Source organism: Myotis brandtii, unplaced genomic scaffold (assembly GCF_000412655.1).
Source record: "Myotis brandtii unplaced genomic scaffold, ASM41265v1 scaffold850, whole genome shotgun sequence".
Lineage (NCBI taxonomy): Eukaryota > Metazoa > Chordata > Mammalia > Chiroptera > Vespertilionidae > Myotis > Myotis brandtii.
The window spans coordinates 984,771-1,010,484 of NW_005371455.1; the positions used below are offsets into that span (position 1 = coordinate 984,771).

A 25,714-nucleotide genomic window follows, 5' to 3' on the forward strand; every position below is an offset into this window, starting at 1 on the left:
TGTGTCTTCAGTCCAAGCCCCTCAACAACCCCTGTGAAGGGGCAGGTGCTATGGCCTGAATGTTTGTGTTGCCCCAAAATTCATACGTTGAAACCCTAATCCTCAAAGTAGTGGTATTTGGAGATGGGACCCTCAGGACATAACTAGGGTTAGATGAGGTCATGAGGGTGGGGCCCCATGATGGGATTTGTGCCTTTAGAGAAAGAGATACCTGAGTGCTTGCTCCACCCCTCCCCACCCCACATGCATGCAAAGAGGCATGTGAGGACACAGTGAGGAGGGGGCGCTGCACGCCAGGAAGAATGTCCCCACTGGGACTCGACACGCTTGGCACCAATCTTGGATTTTCAGCCTCCAGAACCAGGAGAAAATAAAATAAAAAAATAAATAAATAAATAAATAAATAAATAAATAAAACACAAATAAAGGCAAGATGAAACAAGAAAAATGTCTTACTCCATGGAAATAGGAGAATTTGAGAAAGAAATGTCCAATTTAGACAAAAAAATGAGGGGGGAAATTGCAGGTTGCTTCACCACTGGTGACAGTAAGAATGACACAAAAAGAGGGTTATGTTTACCTTCATCTGTCTCTTTTAAAGTAATCATTAAATAGCATTTAAATAATTTGTCACAATATCCAAAGGCATCTAGAATCCTGGGATTTGTGTGTCGTTTCCCAGGTACCAAAACTGTTTTGGACTATACTTCAAGGTGCAAAAATGCAAAATCAAAAACAAGAATCAAAATCAAAATATTGAACTCAATTAGCCTAAACATATTGAGAAATAGCTTTAGCCTTTGAGATTCAGAATATAATGGAAAAGCCATCTAAACTGCATTCACTTTCACTCCCAGGAAGAAGTCTATCCAAATAAAACTATTTTAAGAACCACTCACCAATCTCTGCTCACTCTACTCATCCTCCCCCACCTCAACATGTGCAAGAGTGGGTGGGGGAGGGAGATGTGGCATTTTTTCTTGGTTGGTGCATTTTTGTTTGTTTGCATACATGCATGCACATTTTCAAGTAAGTTCATTGTCTCTCCTCTCTTTTACATGAATTTTCTGGGATACATATAGAATTCTATAGAAAGCAGCTCAAATTATGATTCAAACTTCAGGAAGCCTGGCAGTTGATATTGCCCTGAAATTACCAATTGAGTAATGGTTTGGTCCTCAAACCCTACAAATTTGAGGGGGTCTCAAATTATGATAATACTTAATGAATTATCGTCATTATTTTTTCTCAAAAATTCAAAAGCAAGCAAAAAACATTCCCTTGAATTAGCTGAGATAATATATTGAGACAATAAAATAAAATGAGACAACATATTTGCTTATTTTAAATATAATCTTAATAATTTAATAATGCATTTTTCTTAAAATATTTAAGAATCTAAGATGCTGAAGAGTGTATTTAGAGGAACAACCTAATATTAAGGATTGGAGGAGGAAAACTATAACCATCAACCCCAAAATAATAGAAGACTAAGAAGCAATCCTGTATCTTTCTATGTCTCTAGAAAATGTCACTGTGTTGTAGTCTAGTAAGCAAATTCATGTTCGTAATGTCTCCATGTAAACAATAGTTTATATAGTATTTCTATTTCAGAATTTTATATTTTAAAAGACATTATCCTTTTAAAATGGTTCAAACTGTAAGCCACTGTCACTTAAAGAAATAAGGATCAGTTCACCTGGCAAAGTCTATTGCCTAAAGTACCCTTACAGGAAATGGAACATTACTGCAACAAGACATATTTACAACAGGATTTTAGAGTTCCAATTCTAGCCAGGTAAAATGAAAAATGTGAAAAGGAAATCAACTCCAACATTCGAGGTGAGATTAAGAATCATTTAAATCTGTATCTTCTTTCGGTGTGAAAGCACAAAAGAGAATTTCATTTATCTCTGATGCCTCTGAGTCTGGATGAAAATGCAGCTAAAACCTGGGGGTTCTTGATTATGCGGATTAGTCTCATTTGTACTAGAGCGTAAATTATCATGAATTATGAAGAGCATCATTACAATGAGATCAGTGTTCTATAACAAGATGTAAACTTCTTTCGTTTTCCTCTCCCTTGTTCAGTGTGACTGCATTTCTGAATGAGGGTGGCTGGGATACTCCCCGGCTCTCTGGGAGTTATGTCTCCTATGTAGTGAGTGCTCTTCTCTCCCAAGGAACCACATAATTGAGAACCTCCAGATTTCAGCTGATCATAGGCCTTAGGAGTCCCTCCTGAACTGAACACACCTTCTCCATCAGCTCAGTCTCAGCGGAGTTAGAGGCCAGGTTATAAAATGTTAGTGCTTTTGTACAAGTCATTCTTCAGTGGCATTTTGTAGGGTGGATAAAACCCATGACAGAACCCAAGTGCTAATCAAGGATTCTTCCCTCTTATATTACCTGATCAGCCACGGCACGAGCTAATTTGTCCATTCGAGAACCTGCTTCGGCAATTTTCTTGGCAGCATTAATGACATCGGATGTATTTTTCAATGGGCCTTTGCCTCTGAAACAACATATAGAACGTAATTAGAAATTCATTGTATGACCCGAAATAGACAAACCAACCATACTGTATGCCCAGGACCCTGCTTTTGTATTTGTCTCTGGTCATATTAGAAGAATTTTGAGTGTTTTCTTGATTCATTTCAATTTCCACATTAATAATCTACTTTACTTCCATTCATTTTTAGGAACTATTATCCCTATTTAGATGTGTATGTTCACATTTAATTCTTTACATTAATTTACATAGTTTAGACAGTGTTCCATTAAAAAGGGTTGTCACCACAAGGCAATGGGAATGTAATATTAAAATGCTCACCACGTGCCTATGCTGTTGTACACACTACCTTATATTGCAACCCTAGTATCATCATTCCCATTTTAGAAAGGAGAAAAACAGACTAAAAGTCATGAACTCAACTAAGTCCATACAAGCCATAATAATAAATTCTAAATTTAAATGAGACACTAGCTAAAATAAATGCCCTTGCATTGTCTTTTATACCATGTCCAACACTATTATTATATTGTTAAGTCCGCTTTGGCACTCTGAGAAGCAACTGTCTCTTGCACACAATGGGGAACCGTTTGGCCAGAATTTCAGAATTCTGTTCGGCTCTTACTCTCATTGGCCTCTGTGCTCCTGGTACTGATTTATGAGGGAACAGATAAACACTGTGTGACAGTAGGTGTCTTTATGCTTCCAAACCATTGTCCCAATATTTTCCCATGAAGTTTTCAATTAGGTGCACTGTTTAATATTGCATGTCTTTTAAATATTTATTATAAAGAAAAAGAAAGCTATGCTGCGTCAGAAATCTTTAAACAAAATATAGCACACAACTTGTCTTTCTCTTTTCTTGAGCTATAAATAATAGATTAAATATATTTATCTTTTCTTTTTCTTTTAGCATTGCTACTTAGCCTGGTCTCTTTAGATGCATCTGAAAATCAAGGTGCTTTTTTAAAATTTATGTTTTTATTGATTTTTAGAGAGTGAGGAAGGGAGAGGAATAGAGAGATAAAAACATTGGTGAGATAGAAACATCTTTGGTCAGTTGCCTCTCACAACCCCACACTGGGGACCAAACCCACAACCCAGGCATGTGTCCTGACTGAGAATCTAACCTGTGATCTCTTGGTTCCTGGGTTGAAGTTCAATCACTGAGCCATACCAACCAGATTAAATACATTTTTAAGGCTACAAAATTAAATTAATACAGTTAGAAATGTGATAAAATGTGGACAGAAGCTACTTAGATGTTGATTTATTTCGAACACATAAGGTTATTCAGAGTGAGCAATGGTTGCCATTGTTACATAATAATGTTTTATAAGATAGAAAATTTTAAACCACTTCAGAAAATTAATGCAAATGAAGGGCATTTTGTTCAGTGTCCCTCCTAATTTATGTCCTGCAATTTTTTACATTAGTAGCTAAAATTAAAATATATTATGTTCGTGTCAAAGCTTAAACATACACATAGGGAAATTTAAAACTTAAGATATTTTATTTTGCTGTGTTAACATTAACTCTTCCACAAAGGTCACTGACTTTTTTCACTTGCTATTCTCATATTTAAATATAGGCAAGGATTTCATATGTAAACTTTATGTAATATGTATGAGTTAAAGATTCTGTGATAATCTGGCTTCTATTCTCTAACACTATTTTTTAAATTATATCTAAAGAAACTTTTTCATATTTTTGTTTTATACTTTTAAAGGAAATGTTAGCCCAGCTGGCGTGGCTCAGTGGTTGACTTATGAACCAGGAGGTCATGGTGTGATTCCCAGTCAGGGCACATGCCCAGGTTGTGGGCTCAATCCCAGTGTGGGGTGTGCAGGAGGCAGCCAATCAACGATTCTCTCTCATCATTGATGTTTCTCTCTCTCTCTCTCTCTCCCCCTTCCTCTCTGAAATCAATAAAAATACATTTTTAAAAAGAGAATTTTAGAGGCAGAATCTCTCACTGTTTAATAATGTTCTCCTTATTATATATTTCTGTGTAACGTTCAGACCTTAGATATCTTTATTTTGCAGTTTTACTTTGACACATTTGTTGTTACTGTTTGTCTTCATCTTAACCCCAGTCCCAAAGACCTAGCTGCACTCTGCCTGATTTCCCGTCACTAACCCTCGTGTGTGTTTGTTTACAGCCAGATCTTCCAAGGGTTTGGGGGAAACTTCTTCATAACCTTACATGACAACTTCCAACAGTGGATTGATTCTGACAAAATGTACTAAGTTAGTGGAGAACATTTATGGAGAACTGAGTTTGCTTGAGGCCCAGGCTCCCATCTTGTAGCCACAAGAACGATGAGAAGCATGTCCTCTGTGATTACACCAGAGGATGCAGTTCACAGACTCACTAGGCGATTGTTATTAACCAACTTTAGAGTTCATATTATAGACACAATTCGAATTATTGGAGTCACAAGCTGGTAATGAGCATGTATGTCACAAAACTGGACAGCAAGACAGAAGTTTTGAGGACATCAAACACTTCCTCTTTTTTCTACTGAAATTAAAACACAAGGATGAAAACTAAGTGACTGACATGCCCAAGATGACACTGCAGAGAGAATGCTACTCAGAGAGACTTAGGACTGGAAGCCCTGTGTCCTGAATCACAACCGAGTATTCTCTTCTGCTCTATATATTTCATTCTTATGAGGATGGCTAAAGCAATGATCTCAGAGAAAAACAAATCGCCTTAACTACAGACATTAGCATGCAAGAGATAATGAAAACAGTAATATCTCAAAAAGTAAAAAATAAAAGAAGTAGGAAGAAACTAATAAAATTACAAAAGGCATAAATTATTAGAAAATAATAAGATACTGGTAGTAAATAAATCTAAAACTAGCTAAAAAAATGAAAAAAACACACAACTGATGTAGAAATATACTTAGATTGCAATTAGGAAAAATAGTTAAAACAAATATTAAAATGTAAAAAAGATAAGAGTGAAATAACTTCAGAAAATAGAGAATTAAAAGTGTCATGAGTACTTTTCTTAAATGCATGTAAATAAATTTGAAACCTGGATGAAATAACTTATAGGAATATATAATTTACCAGTACTGACCAGAGAAAAAATATTGAAATATCTAGATTCTGGTTTACATGGAAGAAATAAATAAGGCTATCAGAAAAGCTCATAAAAACAAAAAATAAAAACAAAAAAATAAAAACAAACAGTAACTATCATGAAATATTAGAGGAATTCACTAAACCTTTAAAACGATGATAATCTGAACGCTATTTAAACTCTCCCAGAATATATAGAGGTGGTGAACAAACAATACAGTGTACAGATGATGTTATAGAATTGTGCATGAAACCTGTATAATTTCTTAACCAGTTGTCACCCCAATAAAATCAATTTAAAAAGCCACCAAACAGATCCCAGTCCCCCCCCAAAAGAAAACCTGAGTTCCTGGATACAGAGAAAAGATTGATGGTAATCTGAGGTGAGGGATGTTGGTGAAATGAGAGAAGGGAGTCAAAAAGTAAAAACTCCCAGCTATAAAGTAAGTCATTAAGATGTAATAATATTCTAATATATATTTAAAAGTTGCTAAGAGAGTACATCTTAAAAAGTTGCTAAGAGAGTACATCATCACAAGAAAAAATTTCCATATTATGTATGGTAATTGATGTTAACTAGACCTATAGTAAGCATCTCATAATATATACAAATATTTTTAAAAATCATAAAATGTAAATATAAAAACAGAAGGCATTATAATGACATAGAAAAATAGAACAAGAAAGATTGTTGACTGCCACATAAAAAATTCTAGACATTCATCAGTATTTTAAAGCCAGGTGTACCCACTCATTGCTTAATGAGTCAGAATTAAGAAAATTATTTGAATAATCTCAAAAATCCTGAATATCTAGTACATGGTTCTAAGCTCCATGCAAGATGCTGCTGAGGAATTTCCAAGGCCCAGATTTTTTTTGAGTACAGAATCACTGACATGACCCACTTTCCCCACATCATGAACAGAAAAAAGGGATAGAAAAGATAGCTGTATCATTTTGTGGGATGGGGGATTAAAATTACTCATTTTCTTCTGTTTACATGCCAGGTGGTGCAGCAGTCCTTATTAATAGTTGGGTGACAACTGAGGAGTAATAACCAGTCCCTTTAAAAGAGAAGACCCTAAGTCAGCTTACATAATAGGGGTAGCATTTTCTTTTAATGTTACTGCGTAGGTTGGGAGTAAAGTCTAAAACTCCTTTAGACATCATAGTGTCTACGGCAGTGCTATCCAAGAGAATTTTTGCAGTGATGGACAGGTTCTATATATAATTCTTTACTGTCCAATATAGTAGCCCCTAGTCTCATGTGACCATTGAACATTTAAAATGTGGCTCATATGATGGAGAAACTCAGTTCAATTTTACTCAATTTTTCCTATTTTCAACTTTGCATTTGAAGTATTTATATATTCGTAGAAACTTGCTAAGATATTTATGTAGGGATGTCCAATGGACCATTAATCTAGCCGCACCCGATGTTAACATCTTGCGTAACTTATTACAATAACAAAATGAGGAAACTGACATTGGTAAAATCCATAGGGATTATTCAGATTTCAGCAGTTATGCATGCACCTGTATATGTGTGTAAGTTATAGGAAATGATATCACACGTCCAACTTCATGTCAATCCTACCACAATTGAGGCACAGAACACAAGGTTCTCTTGTACTAACTCTATACCCCTCACCCCATTCCTAATGGTAATCAACCCTAGATGACCCCTAGCTAGTACTCATTAATCTGTTCTCCATTGCTGTAACTTATTTTTTTAAAGAGTGTTATGTCAATAGAATCATGCAGTTGAGTTGACACCAATACAGATATTTTTCACTCAGTATATTTTCCTTGAGATTTTCCAAAGTTGCTGCATCTATTTATTGCCAAATAATATTCTATTACATACATGTACCAAGATTAATTGAACCATTTACCCAAATGAAGGACATTTGTATAATTGCAGTTTTAGGCTATTACAAATAAACTTCATGTAAATATTTGTATACAGGTTTTGGGGTGAACGTAAGTTTTCATTTCTCTGGGCTAAAAACCCAAAAATGAAATTACTGGATCCTTTGACAAATCCACTTCTAGTTTTAAAAGAAACTGTCAAACATTTTTTCAATTTTATTTCATTTTAAATAAAATTTTAAAAACCTAGAGGTAGTTTCATACTCAATTGGTGGAAGGCTAAAGCTTTCCTTCTAAGATCAGGAAGAAGACAAGGGTGTCACTTCTATTCAACACAGCACTGGAAGTCTTAGCTAGAGAAATTAAGCAAGAGAAATAACTAAAATCATCCATATCAGAAAGGAAGAGGTAAAATGATCTTTGTTTACAAACATGATCTTAGATGTAGAAACCCTAAAGGTCTTACAAAACAACAACAACCAGAATATATGAATTTAGTAGTTATATAATATGAAATCAACATACAAAAATCAGTTGCATTTCTATACACAAAAAACTATCTGAAAAAGAAATTAAGAAAGCAATCCCATTTGTAATCACATCAAAAAGTAAAAGTACTTAGGAATAAGCTCAACCAAGGAGGCAAAAGACTTGTTTACCAAAAACTACAAAATGTTGCTGAAATATACACACAAAAAAATGTAAAGACACCCAATCTATATCTATATCTATATCTATCTATCTATCTATAAACACACAAATAAATGTAAAGACACCCAATCTATATCTATATCTATCTATCTATCTATCTATCTACCTACCTATATACACATATTAGAAGACTTAATTTTATCAAGATGTCAATACTTAATTTTAAGATGTGAATATTATCCAAAGCAATCGATGTAATCCTTTTCAGAATCCCAATAGTGTTGTTTGCCAAAATAGAAAAATCCATCCTAAAGTTTATATGTATTCTCGAGGCACCCCAAACCCAAAACAATCTTGGAAAATAACATAGCATGGGGCCTCAATTTCCTTGATTTATAGACTTACTACTAAGCATCAATAATCAAAACAGTGAAGTACTGGGGCATTGAGACAAACATGTAAACCAATGGAACAGAATAGCCCAGAAACAAACCCTCATGCACGTGGAAAATTATTTTGAACAAGAGTGTCAAGGCCATTCAACAGGAAGAGGACAGTGTTTTCAACAAATGATGTTGGGAAAGCTGAATATCCATGGGCAAAAGAATGAAATGGGATCATTATCTTATACCACGTATAAAATTTAACTTGAAATGCATACAGGCCTTAATATAAGAGCTAAACTGTAAAAATCTTGCAAGGTTATATAGGGAGGAAACTTCATGACATTGGATTTGGCAATGATATCTTAGATATGACACCAAGAACACAGGCAACAAAAGGAAAACAGATAAATCTATCAAATTTGTGAAAACACTATGCATCACAAAACACAATCAACAGAGTAAAAAGGTAACTCACAGAATTGTAGAAAAGATTTGCAAATCATATACCTGACAAGGGGTTAATGTCCAGAATACAGAGAAGCTCCTGAAATTCAACAGTAAAACTTAATCAACCTCATAAAAAAATAAGCAAAGGGCTTGAATAGACATTTTTCTGAAGAAGACACACAATGGCTAATCAACATATGAAAAGATGTTCAGCATCACTAATCATTAGGGACATGCAAATCACTTGATCTCACTTATATGTGGAATCTAATGAACAAAATAAACTGATGAACAAAACAGGCCCAAAGGCATGGACACATGGAACAGACTGACAGATAGCAGAGGGGAGGGGATGGAGGCAATGAGAAGAGATTTACCAAAGAACATGTATGCATATATGCATAACCCATGGACACAGACAAAAATGTGGTGAAGCCCTGAGGTGGGGCAGGGGCTGAGTAGAGGGGAGCAAAGGGGGAGTGATGGGGGACATCTATAATACTGTAAACAATGTAATTAATTTTTTTAATGCCACAATGAGATACAATCTCATACACATTAAGATGCTAGTATAAAAAACAAAAATTAAATATAAATAAATAAAAAGGGTTGGCGAGGATGTGATGAATGTGGAATTTTTGTGCACTATTGATGGGAAGGTAAAATGGTGCAGCTATTATGTAAAACAGTACAGTGGTTCCTCAAAAAATTAAAGATACAATTACCATGTGATCCAGCAATTCAACTTCTGGGTATATATTTCAAAGTATTGAAAGTATAATCTCAGAGAATTGTTTGTACACCCATGTTCATCACAGCATTATGCACAATAGCCTAAAAGTAGAATTAATCCAAATGCCCAAAAATGGATGGATAAACAAAATACGGTATTGTACCAACAATGAAATATTATTTAGCCTTAAAAGGAATGAAAATCTGACGCAATTTAAAACATGGATGAACCTTGAGAACATTATGGTAAGTGAAATAAAGACAAATATTCTGTTTCCACTTGTATGAGATACTTAGAGCAGTCAATTTCACAGAGATGGAGAGGAGAATGAGGTTCCCAGCGGCTGAGTGGAGAGAACAGGAAGTTAACTATTCAGTACAGAGTTTTGGTTAGGGAAGATAAAATTTTTCTAGAGATGGATGGTGCTGATGGTTGCACAGCAATGTGAAGGTACTTAATGCCACAGAACTATACACTTAAAATGGTTTAAATAGTAAATTTTATTGTATATATATTTTAAACATAATAAACAATTAAATAGCCACATGCACATGTGGCTAGTGCAGTGATGGCGAACCTTTTGAGCTCGGCGTGTCAGCATTTTGAAAAACCCTAACTTAACTCTGGTGCCGTGTCACATATAGAAATTTGTTGATATTTGCAACCATAGTAAAACAAAGACTTATATTTTTGATATTTATTTTACATATTTAAATGCCATTTAACAAATAAAAATCAACCAAAAAAAATGAGTTCGCGTGTCACCTCTGACAGGCATGTCATAGGTTCGCCATCACTGGGCTAGTGGTTACTCTATTGAACAGCATAGGTCTAAGTGAGCCAAAGTCATCTGAATAATGTGAAGTGGTCATAGAAACAAGAAACAAAAGGCCAACAGAAAAAAATATATCTATTTATTTAGCTATCTATCTACACATACATATTAGGCCCAGAAGAGACAAGATCAGAAATTTGAGTCTTCCTATCTATGGAAAACAATATTGATAAAGGAAATGTCCCCATTGGCTGTAGTTTCATCTCAAAATAATGGCTTACATCCTTTGCATTTCCCTAACTTTGTGTCTTGTATGGTTTTGACTTACTCATATAAATTAGGCCAAATTCTCTATTTGGGGTGTTTTAAAAGGTGCTTTGAGCAATCTTGTAACCTTAAAGACAGAAGCCATTACATTATTCCATCTGGAACATATTTCTGTTTTCTTAGAAAGAACATCAAGCCATAGAACTGGGTCTACTATATAGATTTGTGTAACATTTTCTCTTTTGGTAATAGGTAATACTTATACAAGGGTCAATATTTGGAAGCTTTCCCAGGAAGTAGTAAATCCGAAAAAAAGAAGAAGAAAAAAAAAGAGAGAGAGAGAGAGTCATGGAAAACTATTACTATATCATTGCTATCTACCACTGACCAACAATTCAATTCATATTTATTTTATGAAAAGGTTATAGTATTAATGTGAAAAATCAATGTAAGTACATTATGAATTCATGCATTCAATACTGAGAATTCCTAAATGTGGAGTTAATCCAAACAAGGAGATTTATTTGCTATAGCTTTCTCAAAACCTCTAACCTGTCAATATATAATGTGACTTTCCAATAACGAAGATATAGTATGTAAGGAGTGTATTTGCAAATGCATTGAATCATAGAAACCTCTTTTCAGATCCAGGGTGCCATAAAACATGCTTGGGAAATATCACTTCCATCCATCAGCTCAAGCAATATGAAGACAACACAGTAGAAAAGTAGAATGAATCTGAGGATTAATGAGGAGTCGAGTGTGACTACAGGGCCATGAGTTGAACTATTTAAGGAAGTAACATTGATATTATGTCCTTAAGTTGAAGTACAAATACGTACAAAAATAATAAAGAAGTCTAAGGATCAATAAATGTAGACCTTAGATAGAAAACTCCAGATTTTTATTTTATTCTGTGAAAAGAGGAGGTGATGAAAGTTTTGTTGCAAAGGGAGCTGAATGGTTGTGAATTAATGGCCAGGTGTGGGGCGGTATGAATTGATGGGAGTAAAGAATTGTAACTGAAAGATCAGTCAAGTGATACCTAGGCTGGGGTACTGAGCATCTGAGCTAGGGCAGGAATGTAGTTTGAGAAGAGTGGGGTGATTACATGATTTTTAGTCTTCTACTTGGGATTTTACAGTTGAATATACCCTAAAAATTATTTTCTTAGCCTGAACTCTATTCTTTTTCAAGATCAGAATTGATGGTTTATCTCAAAAGAGAGCTTTGCCCCTTGCTATACAATTAAACTTGGGTTTCTCTCCTGAGCTGTCATCTCCACACCTCTTATTATTGGAACACAAGACTAGCACATGCTATTTCTTTCCAAAAATGACATCAGTATGGATTCACCCATGCATTACAGTGCTTCTGCCATTGCCCATGAGCTAGAAGTCAAGAACTGAACAGAAAAAAAGACATGAGGCATAATCAGTTTCATCCTCCATGAAGAAGTTATTACACAAATAACGAAGCAGAACCTCTCCAATTTTAATAATAATGGAGTGGATATCATTGGGATTACTGAATCAAATTAATAAATCAGCTACTGATAAGAATATAATAACAAGATACTAAATGCAAGGGTATTTTTTTGCATCCAAATGCCCTTTAAACATATGACTTCAGCAGAGTAGTCTCCTTTAAATAAGACATAAGAGTACATAGGCGTTATTAGAGGTATAGAGCTGAAATTATTTCTCCTTAAAGTGGAAAATGCAAGGGCAATAATGATAATGCATATGATCAAATGCAGTGAACTTAGGTGAGAGGCCACAAAAAAAGCCTCAAGTCAGCTACCTCTTTATTAAGGAAGAGGCTCTGCAGATGGAGGCATGGGCCAAACCTCAGCTTCAAGTGTTCCATTTCCAATTCACACCGTCTTTTCCCTGATCATTAATTACTATCCTCCTCCCTGTGCCCTCACAAATGGGCACAAAACTGCTCATCAGGCCGGGGAAAAATGAGAACTAGTAGCATTCTAGACATTTCATTAGTCAAATCAGCATAAAGTGATTACATGAAATCCCTAGGAAATTGAAGTGGCCTTCTTTTCACTTTCAAAACTATACTTTGACTAATAGAAGATCTGTCTTATTTAACATCTCACAAGACCTCCTCAAAGATCTCTCTTCCTTGACCACAGTTACATATAATGCAGAGCATTATGACTGGCAACAAGACTAGATTCATTATTCAGCTTAAACTAATGAGAATATTTGTTCAAGTGATGTTATTAATGGAGTGCATAATACCCATCAGATAAAGTACTAAGACAATGTTGAAAGCAAGCAAATTAAGTCATCATAGGCCTTAAAAGCAATGTCTGAGGCTGCCATGATAGTATGATTTGTAGAAAATTAAGGCTTAAATAATAGCTCACACTGCTTTTTCCCACTGTTATTTGTATGTCTCCGTGTAATAAATTTGTGAAGCTGACAGAGACTAAATTTAAAAATTTGACCTTCTAATGAATACAATGACATTTAAAAGCCTCAAAGGTCACCCTCATAACAGTAAAATCATTCCACTGAAGTCAAAAACAATTTTAAAACATTTGGAGAAAGGACCAAGTAATGTCATTAGTACATATTGGCCAGAGGCAAAGGGTAGGGGGGATGAGGTAGAGATGTTCCATATTTTATTATCAATTGCAGTCTTTTCTTATTAGAAGCATTCAGAAATCATTAAAAAATTGTCACCCACAAGGTGATGTGTTGACACTGCCATATATCTTACATAGTTTTAATAACAAATATCATGTGGAATCATTAACACATCTTTGCTCACATGGCTGTGTGTGTCTCCAGAAAAAAAAAATCTAAAGTATAGTATTAGGTTCACTTCTATGGCAGAATAACTTACAAATGCATTACCTCTTTAGATTTTAAACCTTTCTGTTAAGTTTATAAGAAAATTATTATTTCCCCATTTTGAAAATACATAAAGACAATAAGAGTATGGTCCAAAATCACCTGGTATTTGGACTCAAAATTCAGGGGACTTTTCACTGAGTTTGCTTTGCCTTATTTTTGACTTTGTGTGGTAGAAGGACAGAAATGTCACCTCCCTCTAAAGAGAGTAATAATGCAATGGCAGAAACAGCAATGACCCGGATGAAGAAAAGTCTCCTGACAGAATTCTACCTGGTCTCTTGATATTTTAAAAGCATTGCTCAGAGCAAAAGAGAATAAAACATACACACTTTTTAATTAACCTGTCAAAATTATGCAGTCAGGTTGGTGAGCCTGATTCTTTGAATATAAGGATGAAAATGAGCTGAAGTTAATGCTAGATCATGGGCTAGCATTAAAACATATTACATGTATACATGTACACCCACACATATGTCTAAATATATTTTTCTCAAGGGGGTATTAACGAATCAGTTACTTTATCTTCAGAATATTTAAATACATTGCAAAATAGCACAGACCAAAAAGATGAGTCAGCCAACCCCCAGGAGTTTGCTATAATGACTTAGAACATATAATTAAAACAATAATTACAAAAATGAATCTGTTCTCCTTGACCAAAAAGACCTATCTACTAAGAATTAGGTTCAGATCATTTTGACTTACACATGTACATTTTCTAATATCCATACCCAGCTTTTATGTCATGTTTTAATTTTCCAGCAAAGCTTTCACGAGCTAATATACAGTTACGCTTATGGGTTTAATGAGAAAAACCTTCAACTCGCTGTCCCTGGGCCTCACCTTGTGAAGTCTGTCATTTCCATCATGATCATGCACATCTGCTTGGCCAGCACAATGATGTCATTGCCGCTGTCATCCCATTTGGCCACTTCGGCATCCAGCTTGCTTTTCTCTTGGTGGAATATCTCCACCTGTTCAGCTATTTTTGCCTTCTCCTCCTGCGGTAGTTGCGCCATGATGGCCTGTGTGGGTTACAGAAGAATGTGAATAATGGTGACAAAGGAAGTACAGACTATAGGTTGTCTCTGCCTCCAGTTAATGGCAAAGCCTATGGGCTGTCCCTCCATTCTGGAAAATACGTTTCCTCCATCCCAGGGAAGGCAAAAGCACAGACATCTGATGAGGTCCCCACATTCCCTGTCCCCACTCCCACATGTGAAAAATACGGAGATCCAAAGGCACATGCACAGTCACAGGAACAGGACTTCTCTGCAGCTTTGATGACATACGTTTGTTCAAAAGAATCTATTCTGGACAATTTTTATATTTGGTCTCAGGAAACTTTTACCAGATAAAAGAACACACCTCTTTCAACACTGAAATCTGTTCTGAGAAGCGAAAAAAGAAAATAGGCCTTCTGTCGCTAAGTAATTTTAAACACAATCCAAGCATCCAAGTGGGGTGGGGTGGGGAGACGTTTTATGAGTGTTAATAAAGGAATCTGTGGTTAGATGCCGAACAAAAATCCCCTCCCTGGGGCATTTCGTGGATGGCACACCTAATCCCGGTCCTCTATGGAAATCCTGGTATGACCAATGCTCCTTGTAGAGCCTATGAGTGTGTAGACAGAGGCATTGGGATGGGTAAAAATATGTAATTAGGAAGCAAAGGTTGATTTTTTCAATAGTTGCTTGGTAAGGGAATGTAGAAAAGGAGTAACTACAGTCAATTCTAATTTTTCATAGATTCTTTACTTGCAAATTTACCTACTCCTCTAAAATTTATTTACAACCCCAAATCAGTACTTGTGCTTTCACAGTCATTCATGGACATGCCCAGAGATGCAAATAAAAATGAGGCACCCGACCTACATGTTCCTAGATAAGGTTGAACAAGGGATTCTCTATCTTCTTTTTTCAGCATTTATACTATAAACTAGAGGCCCGATGCACAAAATTCCCGCAAGAGTAGGCCTTTCTTCCCCCGGCTGCCAGCATCGGCTTCCCTCTGGCAGCTGGGACCTGGGCTTCCCTCCCTCAGGCCGCTGGCAGGCAACCGGGACCTGGGCTTCCCTTGCAGCCCCGGCTTCAAGGACGGAAGGATGCCTGGTCTAATTAGTATATTACACTTTTATTATTAAAGATAAGTGTCCCTCCTGAGGTATATTTGGTGCCACATTTACCACATCTTTGTACTATTTTGTTGGTGATTTTTCTTTATAAGATGGCCCCCAAGCATAGTGTGGAGTGCTGCCTAGTGTCCCTCAGCACAAGAAGATTGCAATGTGACATGGCTGGTGTGGCTGTTGGTTGGAGTGTTGTCCCATACACCAAACGGTGGCAGGTTCAATTCCTGGTCAGGGTACATGCCCAGGTTTCAGGTTCTATCTCTGATTTGGGTGCGTGTGGAAGGCAACTGATGGATGTTCTTCTCTCTCTCTCTCTCTCCCTTCCTCTCTTTAAAATAATTTAATTTTTTTTTATTAAAAAAAAAGTTTATGATGTGCCTTATTGAGAAAACACATGTATTAGATGAGCTTCATGAGTTATAGTGCTCTTGGCCATGTCCATTCAATGTAAGTGAATCAAAATGATAAAATAAGATAGCCAAATGGAAACACTCATTACACAAGATTATATATGATTGACTGAAGAAAGTGTTGAGACTAACAGCTCTTAGGAACCTAACCTTGTATTTTCCCTAGCAACAATAATTACGTATCACTAATTAAGTGTTCATCATAACTACGGAACATTAAGTACCACAAATGAAGAGAATAAACTGTATTTGTTAAGCAGTATTTATGTAGCAGGCCCTCAGGGAACTGACATTACCTCATTGCATCCTCACAGAACCATGCACAACCTCCCTCACTGAAGGGGCATATGAATAATATCTGCCTAGGATGCCTCGTCCTGAGATACACGTGTTCTCCAGAAGAGAGAACAAGAAAGCATGATTTGAGGGACCTACAACTTTTGCAAAGGACAAGTAAAACAGGAACAGCTGCTTCCTAAATTGTAAAGCTCCTCCCAACATGAGTGAATTATTTGAAGGAGAGGTAGCTGATGTCTAATTATTAGACATATCAGTGGATGTAAGCTCAGAAAAACTGGTCTCAACCAGACTTTGCACTGACTTGAGTTAGCACCTCACTGCTACTGGCTTATATCTTTAATATCTTCAGATATAAGAATAGTAAACAATTGCCTCAAAATGGCATGGTTGACAGCAAATGAAATAAATGTGTTGAGTTTTTTCTGGCAAAAATGAAATTAAGCATGTGTGGGATTATTGTTAACTTTATTTCATCATCATTTCTATATTAGTTTTCCTTTCCAGCTACCCCTATAACTTATTATTTAGTTGCCATCAAGGAAGGAATGGTCCCAAAGTCTATATCACTATCTATAGATACAGGACTGACATGAAACCCAGACATATATACTGAGAGTTACGCTGAGAAACTTACTGATGTGAAAAAAAAAACAAACACAACTTAAGTCTACCAGAACTGAGGCCCTGAACCTAACTGTCCCCTATACCTGGGCTCCTGAGCATTAAAGAGAAAAAACCAACATGATATAGAAAAATGTTAGTTACATGCAAACAAGTGGTTAGAATAAGATGGAACTTGGAGACATTGTAGAAAATAGGTCTACCTTTCATCTACCTTTCATCTAGCACCAATATTCCACCTTTGTGTGGAAATTACCGAAAAATCGGTACAGCGGTCTGGTTGTAGAAAATGTCTACCTTTCATCTACCTTTCATCTAGCGCCAATATTCCACCTTTGTGTGGAAATTATCTAAAAATTGGTACAGCGATCTGGTAGCATTAATCTACTTCATCATTCTATAAGATTAATACTATTATTACCCCTATTTTATTAATGATGACGCCAAGGCCTAGAGAAATTAAATTCCAAGTATTATACAACCAATAAGCTGTAGGAATAGGATTCAAACCCAAGCCAGCTAACACCATACTTAACCACTGTGTACAACTGAATCACCATGCATGATCATTCAGGTTAGACACTGCACAGCAGTCTCAGTCAATAGGATAAATGCCACTGAAATCATAGTACTGTCCACCAGGCTGAGTATCTTACAGATGAGGGAGCGTTCATCTGCCCAGAGTAAAGGGTGTCTTTGTCTGATTTGCATAAAGGTGTCATTGGACTAGCAGTTGCCTGGATGCTACATCTCACTAGTAGACAACCATGTTTACTAAAGTCCATGTATTCATGTGACTTTATATAAATAATACTTGTCTGAGTGTGTACATAATGTATGTGCATAGGTGTGAATGTGTGTGTTTTACATACATAAGAGTTTGTCATAAATTCACGTATGCAATGTTGTACTTATGACAAGACAGCTATTCCAGTGCATTCAGATAGGTTTGGATGATCTAAAGCTGTCCTAGATTAACTTTCCCTCCACACAAAAAGTTGATAATCATGTTTCACTTAGACCTTCCAAGTCCAACCAGCATCATGTAAGCATCCATCATGTATTTCTCTGTAAAAGAATCTGCCAGCCTACCCCACAGACCTTCAGACTCCACATTTAGTCCCAGATTCAAAGCAACGGGTCTTTTGTTATCCCCAAAGGGTTATTTTGTATATTGAAGGATGTATACTAATTCTGTGAACCATTTAACTTGAGTTTCAACTGTGCAATGTAGCATTTGAATGTTAACTGCCTTGCTCTTCTAATTCTTATTAACGCCCTACTTCCGACTTCTCTCCAAGCTTCCTTAGGGTAGAGGCCTCAACATTCTGTACAGAATAGAAGCTCAATACATATCTTTTGATTGACTGCCTAAACATTTCCCCACTTATTCCATCAACATAGTTCAAGAGAAGTTACCAGAACACACAAACATTTTCTATGGGCACAATCCTGAAAAAAACTGGCCTCTTCAGAGCAGATTTGCAAAGGAAATGTTATTTTGACTCTAGGGGTGTTCAACCCGCATAATACACTAAATGTTGTGTGACTTGGGTACAAGTATCATTATATAAGCTTCTGCATATGTAGCCATTGATGGGCCAAAGTCTTTTTCCTAAATATTTTTAAAATGCTCTTGGTTTTAAAAATTCGTAATTGACCTTTTCTGAAACTGGAATTTACAAAAAGGTTATCTATAAACAGTAGATCACAAACTACAAAATTTGCAAGTTAATCAAATTAAAATTCAATATATCAGTTTTAATTAGGTCTTATCAGTGTAACTCAGCAGTTTGAAATGTTAACACATTAAGGCCGTTCTGGCAAAAAAAAATTATAGGCTGGTTACACTGAAATCAAATTGAATCAAAATTAAAAAAAATCATGCAATTATTCATTCCCTCAAACTAAGGGAATACGAGAAAAAGTATTTGCAAGGCGGAGAGGAAAGGGCGCGAATCTGCTTTTCTGCTTGTGTGATGTGATCACCTGGGGCGGGCTGGGTGTTTCTGCTTCTGATCTCAGCAGCCAAGCACAGGTCTCCAGAGTGTTGGGCTGCTTGACCTGAGGGCCCAAATCTGTGGCATCAGAAACTTGAGTCCACAAAGTTCCCAACCTCCCGTCCCAGGGTCCCAGCTTTTCTTCTGAAAAACCAACCATTTTTGTGTGTGATTAATGTCATAAACTCTACTTTTTAAATAAAAGTACAAATCACTTATCTAAGCCAATAACCACTCAGCCCCGAATCTTTTCTTCAATCTAAATCTAAAGAAGATCTCGGGTACTTCAATTTCCTACCTCAAAGGGGAACATGACTTTTGAAGTCTATGGGCCTCCAAACTGACAAGTGTTAGTTTCTTAAATGCACAGCAAGGGTCTTCAAGTGGATGAATGTTTTTAAATAATGAGTAGAAGGGCTGAAACTCCAGGCAGCCATTTCTACTCACTTGGACAGAAAGCAGGATAATAACTATAAGTAGTTAAGGAGTGGGTCCTCTGACTTTTACCAGTCTCGGGCGATGAAGTGATTTGAAATATCGAAGCAATTGTCCTATTAACTCAAATAAATATGTTCGTGACTCCCTGAATTATCAAGCTTTCAGGGTAAACTATTTGGCTAACCTTCTAAAGAATGACTCATTTTACAAGCATCATCACCATCACCTTCATCAACTTCCCATTCTCTGACAAGTCTTGTCATACATTTTATCACACAGTTCTCCTAATGACATTACAAGGTAAGATGCTTTATATAGAAGTAAGGGATACGGCATGAAGAGGTTAAGAAATTAGCCCCCAAGTCACAGAGAATGGTCAAGACCAAATTTAAAATCAAGTCTGCATGACTCCAAATAATATATTCTATCACCAAGGCTATGTGCCCAAGAGCCAATTTTAGTTATAACAACCTGTGAAAAAGGAGTTTATAAGATGTCATGTCAGGGTCTGATCACATCTATATTTGATTAGAGCAGGGTATGATCATTCTCATTTTTTCACTCTCCCTTTCTCACTCCCTTTCATAATATGGCATAGAGAAGCATCAGACATATAAAGGAAGTAAACAATCTAACTTCAGAATTTGAGAGCAATGTTGGAGTGGGTACTAAAAGCTTTTTTTCCACCTTGACCTCCTTTTAGATTAATTTAACATTTCAGAGAAGAATGTCTGAGTGAGAACACAAAGTAAGGCCATTACCAGGGGAGGACTGGCTGCTAAAAAGAGCAACTGCCTCTGTCAAAAACAACTTCTGCCTCCTTCACAATTTTGACCAAGTTAACACACTTCTTTGGTCAAAAGTTCAACCATCTGTCATCTCAGCAATTGAATGCGCCCTCTTATTTGCAACTTACAGCCTTAATTCTATGTCTCTGATTTGTCATCATCTAATTACAGGCTAACGTAGGCTGACTCAATAACTAATGCTGTCTGCTGCAAGTTAATCACACAGCACATAACGGATCTCAAAGACAAATCAGCAAGTGCTGGATTAGAGCAATACTTTGTTCTTACTATCCTGCACCATGTTCAGAATTCATGATGAAAAATAGTTCAAAAAAGTCTATGATCTTTTCATCCGTTGGGTGAAGAAATAACTGATGATGCAATTAGGTGCCATCTGACTTTTATTTCTACCCATAACTGGCTTGATGTCTAATGTAAGTAAGATGCATGAAATGAAAGTGCAATGGGACTTTGTTCTTCCTTGTAAAAAAAGTGGGAGTGATCATGCTATTTTGACAGATGGCGATTAGAAGAGTTGTACAATGTGCCTCGGTCTTTGAGAAAACAAGTCAGTGGTTACCAGGCTGTATCAATTCTGAGTTGCAATCAATCAAATTGACTTTGAATTGATTAAAGTTTGGATGAATTACTCAAACTTACCCTCTGTCATTGATGTAAAAATGCTGGTTTTACTTAATTTTGAAGATGGATGACTTGGTTGATGAATTAGATTAGTGTTAGGCCAACTAGGCTCAAAAGACTCTCAGCTAATGATTTTCCCAAGTTTCAACATTTGGGGCGGGATTAAATAGAGTCCACAAGACATTTTCAAAGTAGGGGGCTTCATACTGTTTTGTGTGCTTTTCTACTGTCATCAGCCTGTGATCGGAAAAGGTCTCTCTTCCAAAGGGTAACATTTTTCAGAGTCATCCTTTATTGAGCACTTAATAAAGTATGTCAGGTATTTTCCTCATTATTTTACAAACATTAAGTAATTAAAACCCTCAAAGAATTCTAACAAGTAAGTTTATTATTCGCATTGTACAGAGGATAGGATTGAAGCTCAGAGAAATTAAGCAACATGTAACAAAGCATGGTCCTCTCTCTAACCTTCATAATTCAAAACCAAGTCTGTCTGAAATCACAGCAATGCATCGTTAATGTTCTGGATTTTACCCTCACATTTCCCCTATCAATGTCCATCTATATCTTCTGGATTACTTAATTGTTGGATGAGCCTATCAGGACATACAGTGCAAAAGATAACCTGTGTTTTATGTATGAAGACATTATGACTCATCATAAGGCCTAATATTCTTTGACTCCTCTTTATTTTAACCTCTAGTTATTTATTACTTTTCTTCTCAATTCCTAAGCCAGTGTCAGCTTTTAGGGTTTCCTAATCCCTATCCTAAATCATCACCTCTTCCTCAACCTCATGCTTCCTATTGATGATATTTTCTTAAGTTAAATCTGATATAGGATACCAGAATATCTAATTCACAGCTATATTGTAACTTGACTAGGGGCCCAGTGCACAAATTCCTGCACCTTAAAAGGAACTGTGGGCCATGAAGCTGTGGTGGGCAAAGGGGCAGGTCTCGGCTGGCCCCTCTTGCTGTGGCCCCTGGTATGCCAGCAGCCCCGCTTCCACCACCACTCCCATGCTCTGACAGCGCCGCCACCCCACTCACACCCGCTGACGGCAGAGAGATTAGGGCCAGCGCCAGCAGTGGGTGCAAGCAGGGCTGGTGCCATCAGTGGGTGCAAGTGGCAGCTGCTGGCTGCCCTGACGCCACTCTGGAGCAGGGGGAGGTGGAGAAGCCCTCAGGGACAATTGGGGCTGGCAGCCACCACTGGCACCCGCTGATGGTACCGAACATTCGGGACTGGCGCTGGGCACTGGCAGTGGGTGCAAACGGGGTCGGCACTGGCAGTGGGTGTGATCAGCAGCTCTGGTGCTGGCAGCGGATGCGAGCAGGGCCGTCTCCGGCAGTGGGTGTGAGCGGCAGCTGCTGGCCCCAATTGCCCCTCAGGAGCAGGGGGAGGTGGAGAAGCCCTGAGGGGCAATTGGGGCCGGCAGCCAGCACTGGCACCTGCTGATGGTACCGAGCAATCGGGACTGGCACCGGGCGCTGGCAGTGGGTGCGAGTGGGGCTGGCACCAGCAGCAGGTGCGAGCGCTGGGCGGGACCGCGGCATGGGGGAGCACAGAATTTTCAGTAACCACCAGAGGCTTAGGCTGATGACAGCGACCAGCGCCCTGCCTTGGTCTGGCACCCCCACTCCCCTGCTCCACCATCCCGCCGCGGCCGACACCCACCATGTTCCATGCTCTGCCGCTTGCTGCCGACGGTTGCCATGTTCTGCACACGCCCCCTGGGGTCAGTGCACGTCATAGCGACCAGTTGTTCAGCTGTTCCACCTTTTGGTCTATTTGCATATTAGGGTTTTATATAGAGAGATTGTTTTTACACTATTGAAATTGAGGCTTTAAAGGGAGGAGAATCTCACCCTCCTTTGCAATCCCCAGGTGTTTCATCTCCTGCCATAGGCCTTGACTACTTCATCTTCCCCCAAGGAGATACAACTAATCAGATTGGTCAGATTCCAGGATCCTCTTTGTGTTGGTGGACAGTGTTACAAAGTGCTCAGGAGTGTCCAAATGTCAGCCAGAGCCATCATCTTTCTTTGCTTCCAGCTTCATGCCTTAAATTGGCATATTTCTAGTGTGTCTCAATAATTTCTTTTTTTCTATCACATGCAGACAAATCTAGGGCCATTGCCCTGGCCAGAGGTGGGGAAGGGAGAGAAAGAGGGAGGGATCTCTCTCTATTCAGATAGTCTTGAATCAATTTCAAAAGATGTGGTCTTATTTATTAGAGACCCTAGGCCAGAGTATGGAGCAATGATAGCCCATCCAGTAACAAACAGTACTCTAATTCTCCCTTTGTCATCACCTCTTGTGTAGTTAACAAGCTTGGAGACTTCAAGCAAAGCCATGGTGTCTATGCCAAAGCAAGATCTGGACATCCTGTGTCCCTGGCTGTGGGACCATCTAATCTAAGCATAACCTCCATCGCCAACAATGCCCACTGTAAACATAAGTGGTTGATTTCTTATGGCTGCTATTTTTCAAGTGATGGAGAGGAAACCGAGTTAAAAGAAATCAGAAGCTGTGGCAGTGATGTCCACTGTGTAAAATGTGAGTCACTAACAAACAACCCCAGATGGGAGCACACATTTTGGAGCCAGGAATCCGGGGCTCCAAGTCCCTGGAAATCGGAAATTCCCTCAAATTAAGGTGGTGAACGCAGCCCCTGTGCAACCAACCAATGTCCTGGGTGTCCACTCACCCGCGCACTCTGCCCTGCGATGAGCTGGTCGTCCTCGGTCTGAACACTTGTCCTACTGCGCACATCATAGTCCTCCTGCTCAAAGTCAGAATCGTCCTCTAGTTCTTCTGGAGTCTAAAGATAGAGGAAAGAGAAAACTCATTATATTTTTCATTGAACCTTCACCCCCATCCATACACTTCATCACTGCAAAAGCCAAGTAGCCCCCAAAGAGAGTTTGTAGGGGATTATAAGTAGGGGGTTATGTGGGCAGGTAATGGCTAGAATAGCATCAGAAAAATCAAGCTGCCCTAGTTTATCTCTTTAAAAAAAATACATTTTGTTCATTACTTCCTTCTGTAGGTTTAGCAAGTCTAAAATTCTTTATATGACATGTTTTTTAGGAAAAATATATTTGTGCATTTCCACCCATACAAATATATTCTGAGAGAAAATCATCATCAATAACAACAGTTACACCTATGCTGTTTCTGTAATGCCCATTTTGCTCTATTCCAGCTCTCTTTTAGTCTCAATAAGCCCCAAAAGGTTTGGTCACTTCCAGGCCATTGTTGGACCTGATGAAATACCTTATATGGTCACTAAGCCATTTAGTATACAAGTTACCACTATAGACTCTGGAGTCAAAAATGCCTGAATATGAACCCCTACATGACCATGGGAAAATCCTCCTTAGCTTTGGTTTCCAAGTCTGTGGATAGGTATTGATAACAGTAGCTACCTGTATGATTGTTGTGCAGATCAAGGAATGTACTCTGTGTAGAGTGTCTGGTACATAAGCATTGTAAAAAGGAGTGCCATCATTATTACTTGGGATTTTGAAACAAATTCATTCAAACATTTATAGTGAAGCCACCAACTACTACATACCCACTAAGGACTAACTTTTTCATGCATCGCATCCATTTAGCTCAGTACAGCACAATAAAATAATTTTGGAGACTTAAGCAGAACCACGGTGTCTGTGCTATTGCAAGATCTAGGCATTCTGTGCCCCCTGGCTGTTGAGCCATCTAATTGTAATACCGAATCCCAACAAAGTCTATTATGTGTGTATGTATTTACTTTAATGTGGCTGCAATGTTTCCAGTGATAGAGAGTTCTCATGTCCACTTAGAGGTGAGAAAACTAAGATTCTGAGAAGTTAAGCAATGTGCCCAAGTGCCTCTGAACTAGCTAATTACACAACTAGCATTTAGACCCAAACACCCAAATGTGTTTGACTCCAAGTTGTTTCGTTGTTGTAGTCACAACCCCACCACCTCCCACATTACAAATCAGGCAACAACTGAAGGTATGGAATGGCTTTAAAGTGAGTGGAATTAGCCCTTTCTGGTTTGGCTCAGTGGATAGAGTGCCAGCCTATAGACTGAAGGGTCCCGGGTTCAATTCAGATCAAGGGCACATGCCTTGGTTGCAGGCTCGATCCGCTGTGTGGGGTGTGCAGGAGGCAGCCAATCAATGATGATAGAGAGTTCTCATGTCCACTTAGAGGTGAGAAAACTAAGATTCTGAGAAGTTAAGCAATGTGCCCAAGTGCCTCTGAACTAGCTAATTACACAACTAGCATTTAGACCCAAACACCCAAATGTGTTTGACTCCAAGTTGTTTCATTGTTGTAGTCACAACCCCACCACCATCCACATTACAAATCAGGCAACAACTGAAGGTATGAAATGGCTTTAAAGTGAGTGGAATTAGCCCTAGCTGGTTTGGCTCAGTGGATAGAGTGCCAGCCTACAGACTGTAGGGTCCCGGGTTCAATTCAGGTCAAGGGCACACGCCTGGGTTGCGGGCTCAATCCCCTATGTGGGGTGTGCAAGAGGCAGCCAAACAATGATTCTCTCTCATCATTGATGTTTCTCTCTCTCTCTTTCTCTTTATCTCTATCTCTCTCTCGCCCTTCCTCTCTGAAATCAATAAAAGTATATATTAAAAAAGAATAATAATGTGAGTGGAGTTAGATGAAATCCTGTCAAATAGGTACAGTCAGTGTTGAAGAAAAGATACACATGAATCCATGAACTCAGAAATAAGAAACCCTCCCATCTTT

The 25,714-nt window shown here is 37.9% G+C and overlaps 1 protein-coding gene across 2 annotated transcripts in view; it reads right to left on the minus strand.

The window, feature by feature from the left end:
• CTNNA2 (catenin (cadherin-associated protein), alpha 2) overlaps positions 1–25,714 on the minus strand; it is a 1,155,525-nt gene that overhangs the window by 43,386 nt on the left and 1,086,425 nt on the right. For both annotated transcript variants that reach the window (XM_005884743.2, XM_005884742.2), the window contains exons 14-16: positions 23,662–23,775; positions 14,462–14,643; positions 2,410–2,515 (exon numbers count right to left, since the gene is read on the minus strand). In XM_005884743.2, coding sequence (XP_005884805.1) covers positions 2,410–2,515; positions 14,462–14,643; positions 23,662–23,775 — 402 coding nt within the window. The remainder of the gene's footprint in view (positions 1–2,409; positions 2,516–14,461; positions 14,644–23,661; positions 23,776–25,714) is intronic.